Source organism: Neopsephotus bourkii, unplaced genomic scaffold, assembly GCF_033783945.1.
Source record: "Neopsephotus bourkii isolate Nb327-2 ecotype Australia unplaced genomic scaffold, CSIRO-AGI_Nbou_v1 NB_1189, whole genome shotgun sequence".
Taxonomy (NCBI): Eukaryota; Metazoa; Chordata; class Aves; order Psittaciformes; family Psittacidae; genus Neopsephotus; species Neopsephotus bourkii.
The window spans coordinates 2128011-2137470 of record NW_026901674.1 but is presented as its reverse complement, the minus strand read 5'-3'; the positions used below and the strand labels follow the sequence as shown (position 1 = coordinate 2137470).

General features: G+C 43.4%; 1 protein-coding gene across 1 annotated transcript; it reads left to right on the top strand.

Annotated features, from left to right (window-relative positions):
• The first annotated feature begins 419 nt into the window (after positions 1–419).
• On the top strand, positions 420–5842 carry LOC133218117 (deleted in malignant brain tumors 1 protein). The gene is given in 7 exon segments (XM_061364250.1): positions 420–804; positions 1453–1482; positions 3832–3948; positions 3951–4000; positions 4663–5051; positions 5559–5765; positions 5767–5842. Coding segments are annotated over 7 exon segments (1254 nt in total).
• Positions 5843–9460: the final 3618 nt, after the last annotated feature.

The window sequence follows — 9460 nt, the reverse complement described above, 5'->3', positions numbered from 1 at the left end:
TGATTAAAAAGCTCATGTTTTTCTTCATACTGGTACTGATGTGAATACAAAATTATTTGGGAGTTGGGATTTCAGGGGTGGCTTTGCCTGCATCCTTGCTAGAAAGAAAATTATCTTCTGTTGCTTATGCCCTTCACTGGGGACTTAACTTGACTCACTGGGGAAAAGGTAAAGCACATTGATGGTTCCCAAAGGATTTGTCCTAATTTCCTTGTTCTCTATGTGGTTTTCCTCTGCTTCTTTTCCTCCACAGATGCAGTCATAGTTGACGGTGAGTCTGTCTGCCAGGGCCTTCATCATGACCCCAGGCATGGGGATGTACACCCCTACTGCTGAGCCAGCCTCCCTGTCACCCACTATGACCCCCTGAGAAGGTGCTGCTGGCTCTGAGCTGTGCTGTTGGGTGTTGGGGGGCAGCCATGCCCAGGGAGGATGTGGGAGCCTCCTGTCCAACCAATATCACTGCCTGGAACCAGAGCACTGCTGTCCTGACCAAGGGTTTTCTGTCTCCCAAAGAGGTGTTCCTGCAGCTGACTGATGGGCCCAACAGATGTGCAGGCAACGTGGAAGTCTTCTACCTTGAAAGCTGGGGTGAAGTGTGTGGGTACCTGTGGGACATGGAAGAAGCCAAGGTGGTGTGCAGGCAGCTTGGCTGTGGCTCACCTCTTAGTGTGATGGTGTATTTCCCTTCCTACTTGTACCAGTACCTGATGACGGAGGTGGATTGTGAAGGCTCTGAAGACTATCTGTGGCACTGCCCTTTCAGGGAATCCTACTCTGTTACCATGGGGCAGCTTCTGTCATGTGGGTTTATGCTTTTTGATGGCTAAAGAAAACCCATCTGGAGTTCATGTGAGGCTGAGCAAAGTCTGGCCAGATCTTACTCCGTGCTCTGCAGGGTGACAGTGGGTCATGGGTCCATGTTCCTACACAGGGGCATGCGTTTTAGACAGAGCACCATACCTGTGCTTGCAGACTGTGCCTGGGAGATCTGGGATTCAGGTAACAGCTCACACTGTGAGCAGGATGCGAGGGGTGGGGTGGTTTTGAGCCAGGCCGCTCTCCCCACCGGTCCCTCTGTAGCTCTCCATGAGTAAATAGCATGTGCTATAGCAGGGTCTGTTGTGACAGGATAAGTGGTGAGGGGTTTAAACTAAAAGAGGGAGATTCAGGCTGGATGTGAGGAAAAATTTCTTGCACTGAGAGCAGCAAAACACTGGCACAGGTCGCCCAGAAAGGTGGTGGATGCTCCATCCCTGGAGACATTCAAGGCCAGGCTGGATGTGGTTCTGGGCAACCTGACCTAGTTGAAGCTGTCCCTGCTCTTTGCAGGGGGTTGGACTGGATGAGCTTTAAAGGTCCCTTCCAACCCAAACTATTGCATGATTCTACGTGCTCTGAGGGGAACCAAGGGGCCTGAGTGCCTCACACCCTCTGGTTTTCTCCTTCCAGACTCAGGACTAACAGTGCCTCCAACAACAGGTAACCAGAAATTTTTGCCTACATACATCTTCTCCTTTGGGTACTCTGCCTCTGGGATGCTCTATCTCTGTCAGAGCACAAGACCCCAATGTGAGCTGCACTTGCAGACCTTGGGTAAAGTCCACGATGCTCAAGGAGATGTGGCATCACTTTGTTGTTTCTGAATGGCACTGGGGGGGTAGTTACTATATGCTGTCCATGGAGTTTGCCTGTGTGGTGGTTTGTATCCCAGTGCCTTATGACCATCAGCTACTGCATGGGTTAGACTACAGATTGTTTCTCTTCTCTGCTAGCCTTGTCGTTCTTTGCAGCCTCATCCTTTCAATAGACTTAACTTTCTGCTCAAACTGCAAATGTCTGTGCTGCTAACAAGCTGTTCTTGCTGGAGCTTGGGCATGGGAGTCTCTGTTGTTGTGTTTCGGGGTTGTCTTCCTTTACTTTGAATGGGATTTCATGAGGAGCATTTATTTTCCTCTAGCATCAACAGCTACGGTGATCCTGGCAACAATGACCACAAGTTGTAAGTTGAATTTTCCCCCCTTTACATGCTATGTTTAATGCAGGCATGAAATGTGACTTTCTAACTTTGTCACCCTCCTCTCCTTGGGATGTCCTTTGGAGGTTCCTGTTGAGATCTATTTGTATGTGAACTGTGGGGCTTGGGTTTCATTGTCCTGGGGTTCCCCTTGGAGAGGGGTGATTCCCAGCAGGATGTTCTTTTGGGGCAAAATGATGCTCACTTCCCTGCTGATGTCCCTCTGCAGTACAGGGTAATGCTAGCTCGACTCCCCATGTGTTGGGGACCACATTTAGATCCGGAGGGGTTAAGGGGTCTGATTATCTCCCGCCTCAGGTGTCCTATTGGTTGGCCAAGCCCAACTGATGGGGGTTACTGATCATGATGAGCACAAGCTGTGCTCTGGGCTGGGGGGACACAGGGATGAAGCTTTGGGGTGCAGCTGGGAGATATGGTCTCTTTGCAAAGGGCCATGTCCTTCTCTGATGGCTACTGGAGATGGGATTTCAAGAGCTCTCTGCCCATCCCCAGGCTCTGCTCCTCTCCACATGGCCTGGCTCCTGCGGTGGCTTCCTTCAGGAACTGTCCAGCTTAATCCAGAGCCCGAACTACCCCGACTCCTACTGTGCAGTTCCTTGACAACTACTCATATTCTGCTAGTGCAGGCACTGAAGATCAGAATTATAAAAGCTATTCAGTGTGTGTTTAGCATCTCCTGATCTGCATTCAGATGATATATGAACCTCATACAAAGACCACTGAGCTGGTAGAAGTCACTGCCTCTAAGTTTTAGACTTACAGATTCTGCATAGGCACATTCCAAAAACAACCTTAAATAAAGTGCACATCTATTTTTCTTCTGATTTTTTTTCTCTGCAGAATATAATTCTTGTGGTGGCTTGCTTTCTTCTCCATCTGGTACATTAGAGTCCATTTTACCCCAGAAATTATCCCAACAATGCCAACTGTGTTTGGGTAATAGAAGCAAAGAACAATTTCCGTGTCACACTCTCATTTAGAGATGTTCAGTAAGTAAAAATCTATTATTTGGGAAGATGAATGTATGGGACTGACACCTTGGATTTAGTAAGCGCAGAGCTGCTTGATTTAAAGGGATTTTTTCAAAGGTTTTAGTTCATCTGAGGTGAAAAATGTATTCCTTTTTGTTTATTTGGTCAACAGTGTGTCTGGCATCTAATGAGACAGAAACTGAGGGCTGTAATTTCTGTTCCAAAGATTTGATAGTCATAGTAGATAGTAAAAAGTACTCTTTTGCTGCAAACTCTTAATTTGGGTTAAAAAGATTTAAAAATATATATAATAATGAAAAAGAATTATATAACTAAATACCCACATTTCCTCCTCAGGATGGAAGGGGGCAGATGCCTGTCTGACTACGTGGAAGTCTACGATGGGGCACTCAATACTTCTCCTCTCCTTGGGAAATTTTGTTCTGGGTCTTTTCGCACATACACATCTTCCTCGAACATCCTGACTGTCCAATTTCACAGTAACTCTCGATACACATACAGAGGGTTTCAGGCTGACTATTATTCCACTCCAGCAGATCAGAGCACTAGTAAGTTCATGTTTAAAGCTTCTCAACTCTTTGCTAATTCACCAAGCGTTAACCTCGTTGTACGACTTCAATAAATTACCCATTCTGTATTACTTTAAGCTAGAACTGGAACATTTCATAGAGATGCAAATGTATGATTTGGATTCTGAACTCCTTCTGCAATATCAGCTGCTTCTGCAAAAGATATTGTTTATTTAACCTTTTTTTGGTCTCTTCAGTGAGCTTGTAACATATTTTCCTTGCTATCTCCTAGCACTGCTGTGTTTGCCAGACTACATGCGTGTAGCTGTGAGCAGATATTACCTTCAGTTACACGGCTACTCTGCTTGGAATCTCACCTTGAAGGACCCCTATTGCAAACCCAACATCACATCAAACTGTTATATTTGATACCATACGCTCGCTGTGGCACAGTGAGAGAGGTGAGGCTTCAAACGTTCCAACGAAGTGTGCAAATATGATGTGTGTAAAAATTCAAACCAAAGAATACACTCTGCAAACTGGCACAAATTGAAAGCTATGCTGGGCTCTGCAGGGGCTGGAAGTGTCCTGGTGATTATGGGTTGCCTCTCCTGAGGGATAAGGTTTATTATATGCCTGTTACTGCTGCCAGAGCATTCACTTATAGCCTGTTACTGATCAACTAAGGAATAAAGTGTGGAAAGAAGCAAATACTTTGTATTTTCAAGGTCCCAAGCTGTGTGTGGTGGTTAAAAAGGTCTCAAAGTTTTTACTAAATATGACCAATAGTGTTTTAAACTAGATTTCATCTTAAATGATGACTGCTGGACTTGAACCTTCAGGCATTTAATGTTCAAAGCATTGTGCAGGTTGTATTTTATTCAGTTATGTCTGCCTCTAATGTGAGTAGTTTTCTAGGCCCACATTGTAGCACTGAATATTAAAGGTAGATAAGTGATTCTTATCTTGAGAAATTGTGAGTTTCAGACTTATCTACAGCAGACTTTCTGGGAAATAATGCATTTACTGTGCCCATTGCTGTAAAGATACAGCGAAGTTTAGAATTCATAATAGGAAACCTGATGATATGAATTAATTTAGCATTTTATCTTATGCCAAACAGGGAAACAACGATACAATAACCTATTCCAACGTTATTAGAGGATCCTCTTCTGGTGCTGTAATTGCAAGGAATAAAGATCATCATCTGCACGTAAACTGCAACATGCTCCAGAGCACATGGGCCTGAACGATGTATGTTGTGGAGGACGATTTTGAAGTCAGTGAAACTCAGTATGGCAGGTACGATGTAAACCTTACATTCTATCATTATGCATCCTTCTCACGGCCAGTGAATGACTTCCTATACTATGTTAACCTGGATCAGAATTTGTTCCTTGAAGCTTACCTGCACAGCTCTGATCCAAACCTGGTGTTATTTGTGGACACCTGTGTGGCATCTCCCACTCCCCACAATTTTACAACAGCGACCCATGATATAATCAGGAATGGGTAAGCTTTTACACATTACAGTTACAGATAAAACTGCCTTTGAATCCCTGTATCTCCTTTTTTTTTTAACAGAATAGTGTGGATACAGCATACATAAATGTCATTATTGCCATCAATGCTTCTAACTAATTCATGAACATGGACATTTGGGAAAGGGGACGGATTGACCCAAACTATAACACACACTCTCCAGTTTAGAATGACAAACAGGCTAAATGGCTACGACCAGTTCATTGTGGATTGTTATTATTGAAGAGGTAGTGGCAACATATCTCCGGTAAGGGTGACTTCAACAAATCATACAAACCCTACGTATCTAGACACATGACAGGCTGAGGGGAGGTAGCATGGCTCAGTGTTGCCAAAGAAGGGTATCTTGCTTTTTCCAATTGCAGGTTTCTGGACCATTTTCCTCATGTTTAACATCCCTTTGTAAGTTATGTGTTATACTGCATGTAAATGACTAATTTCAGTGTATATTCATGGCATTTTTCTTTTTTCTTTTAGGTGTGCTCGAGATTCTACTTATGCTACATATTATTCACCCTACAGATACATGGTCCAGTTTAAATTCAGTGCCTTCCAGTTTGTTCATCACAATCCACTGGTTTACCTGCAGTGTGAAGTAGCGGTGTGCAGGGCCTATGACTATTCCTCCAGATGCTACCAAGGCTGTGTTACTAGGTCTAAGAGAGAGGCAAGCTCTGGCCAAGAGTGTGATTGTAGTTGCTGGCCCAATACAGCTGAAGGAAGCTGGTGCTGAGGATAGCAATGAGCGTGATGTTAAATAAAACTGTTTCCTTTGAAAGATAGCATCTTTAAATGCCAATTTAATCCTGAAAGAAACTATGCTGCTGGATCAGCAGCAGCTCTAGAATGTGCTTACTGACTCATGCCTGTTAAACCCACTTCGCATCAGTTGTCTTCATTTCTATGTAACAAAACACAGTCTGTTCTGTTCAGCCTGGAGAAGAGAAGGCTGCATGGAGACCTCATAGCAGCCTTCCAGTGTCTGAAGGGGGCCTATAGGGATGCTGGGGAGGGACTCTTCATTAGGGACTGTAGTGATAGGACAAGGGGTAATGGGTTAAAACTTAAACAGGGGAAGTTTAGATTGGATATAAGGAGGAAATTCTTTCCTGTTAGGGTGGTGAGGCACTGGAATGGGTTGCCCAGGGAGGTTGTGAATGCTCCATCCCTGGCAGTGTTCAAGGCCAGGTTGGATGAGGCCTTGGGTGATATGGTTTAGAGCGAGGTGTCCCTGCCCATGGCAGGGGGGTTGGAACTGGATGATCTTAAGGTGCTTTCCAATCCTAACTATTCTATCAGCTTCCTCCTCTCAAGATGGATGTCATGAATCTGCTGGTGGAAAATACAGCCCTGGTTGTGTGGAACCCAGATGGCCAGGTCTTGCTCTGCACCAGACATGAGTTTGTTTCTCACTTTTTTAGATGCAAATTAAAAACAAGGGTCCTTCCTTTCCATAGGACAGATGTGAGTACATAACAAAATGTGTGATAGCCAGTAATGGAGCCCACCTGAAAGGTACTCTGGTAAAACTCTGTGATATATTTGTCCTTCAGGCAAAGCTAGCACTCTTGAAACTGCCCTGTAATGTTTTCTGTTCCTACTGCAGTCAGTGCTAGCTGGCAAAATATTTGAATGCAAGTGTTTCTGTTGTACTCTCCTAAACCTTCTTTTAAGCCCTGTTTTCTATCACTTCCTATTTTCAGACATAGAGATGACTTTTTTTTTGTGCATAAAAATTGCATGGAATAATGAAATGTTTCAATGGAGAATGCTTTATGGAGCTAAAAATAACTATACGATCCCACACAGCTGAAAGAGAAAGATTACTCTTCTGATTTCATATGGATCCTCATGCACAATGTCTGAAGATTTTGTGACTAGCTCTTTAGGGAGGTTCTTCTTGCTATGAGCTATATGAGCTATTTTCAATTATGGCTGATTTCCAATCTAAATGATGTAATTACAAAATCAGGAAGACAGTGTTCCTAGTGTGATATATCTGTTGATTCCTCAAAGTGGCTCTGGATTTGAACTCAAAATTTTGCTTTCTTGAAAAGCATCATCTGTAATAAAGAATTTTTCCAAGCAGTATGTCACCCATATATGTGGGTGTCCTGCCAGAACATAGGAATGCCACATGCCTGGGTTCTGGAAAAACCCAGGAAGATCTTATTTCTGGTCCAGATCAGACATCAGCCCTGTGTAACAGCTTCTGCCTATTACTTACTGCCTGAGCCAAGAATGTCTCTAAAATTCATATGAATCCTTATTACACAATTACAGTGATGGTATAATTGTTATAGCCTAGCCTAGCACTTCCCTGTCAGCCAAAAGCAATTCTGGAAAACAACTTTAAAGTTCCATGTTTACTTTTGGGGGTTTGGTCATGGTGGGTTTTGGTTTTTTGCCTTTTTTCTTTGCCAATAGATAGAGTCAAACAAAGCTAGTATACCTCTTTTTAGGCAACACCATAGCTCTGCTTTATATCAGGGGAAGGTGCCAATTTATCTGCTTGCATTTCTGCAGGAAAAGAAGACAACTAGCAGCAATGACAAGTGATGACAAGGGTGATAGTGCCTTCCTGAGTGCACAAACATCCTGGCAGTTGCAGGATGGCAAAAGGGCTGTTGCTGCAGGAATGTCTGGTTGGACATTTCATCCTTAGTACTGCATTCCATGTGATCAAGGCTGGCCCTGGACTGTGGCCAAGGCACATGGAAATGGACTTCAACGGATGCTCTCAGGCCAGCTCCACCTGAGTCAACAGATCTTTGGTACCTTTATTGCAACATTTATGACTGTCAGAAGAATGGGAAGGCAACTAAGGAGGACTACAAGGAAGTGGTGAGGTTATGCAGGGAGTAAATTAGGAGGCCAGAAGCCCAACTTAATCTGGCTACTGCCATAGAAGACAATGAAAAATGTTTCTATAAAAATATTAACTGCAAAAGGAGGGCTAAGAAGAATCTTCTTCACTTATTATGTGTGTGGGAAAACAGTGATAAAGGATGACGAGAAGGCTGATGTGCTCTAATGCTTTCTTTGCCTCAGCCTTTAATAGTAAGATCAGTTGTTTTCAGGGTACACAGCACCTTGTGCTGGAAGAGAGGACTGAGGATCAGAATGAAGCCCTATAATCTAAAGGAAAATAGCGACCAGCTACACCATTAAAATACACAGCACTCTATGGGGAGGATGGAATCCATGGAAAGGTTCCTCAAAAGTAGCTAGCTGAAGTGCTCACCAACCCATTTCCCACCATTTATCAGCAGTCCTGGCTCACTGGGGAGGTCTCAGTTTGACTGGAGGTTAGCAAGTGTGACACCCATCTACAAGAAGGGCTAGAAGGAGGATCCAGAGAACTACAGGTCTGTCAGTCTGATCTTGGTGGCATGGAAGGTGATGGAGCAGATCATCTTGAGTGACATCATGTGGCATGTACGGGACAACCAGGTGATCAGGCCCAGTCAACAAGGGTTGGTCCTACTTGACCAGGCAGGTCCTACTTGACTAACCTGATCTCCTTCTATGACAAGATGACCCACTTAGTGGATGAGGGAAAGGCTGTGGATGTTGTCTACCTGGACTTTAGTAAAGCCTTTGACACCTGGAGAAGCTGGCTGCTTCAAAAATAGTACAGGTGTACTTTTTGCTGGGTAAAAAAGACAGCTGCATGGTCAAGCTGAAAAGCGGTGATGAATGGAGACAAACCCAGGTGGAGAAAGCAAGACTAACCTTCGTAGGTGTAATTGGAGCTGTATATGTTGTAAACTGAGCTCTTGTTGCAATCTCTTGCTTTGGAGGATGTTCAAAACTTCCCAAGGAAAAAAACCCTAGATCAGACTTCAATGCCTTTTGTCTTCTTACTTTACCACTATGATAATATAGTTGTGTATAACCACAGGAAATCTTTCCATGGAATATTTCTGAAAAAGAAGAAGCTTAAAGGATAACAGATTGAGGACTGAGGTGTATGAAAGTTTAATGATTTGTAAGTACTTAAGGTTTAAGATCAAAGCATGTGGAGTAGTTAAAGAGCTATAATAAATTTATGTTATCATGAAACTACACCCTACGCAATTGCAGTAAAACCCCAAATGTCTCCATAGTTTTCCCTTCTATTAAATACTGTGAGTGAATATAAAAGATATGAACATATAGTGATGTTTATTTACATTGTCGTATTTGCACTAAGCTTTGAAGTTTTTCCCACCCTTCCTTGGTTATGTTCGGTGAGTCTCCTCCATCTCTATATCAAATCTCAGATTGTAGATCAAATCGTGTAATCATTGAAGTGCTCTTAGTAAATACATCTACTCTTGTGAGGTTTTTCCAATCATTCTTTCTTTAAGTGTTTTGCTGATTCTCATTTGGAAAGG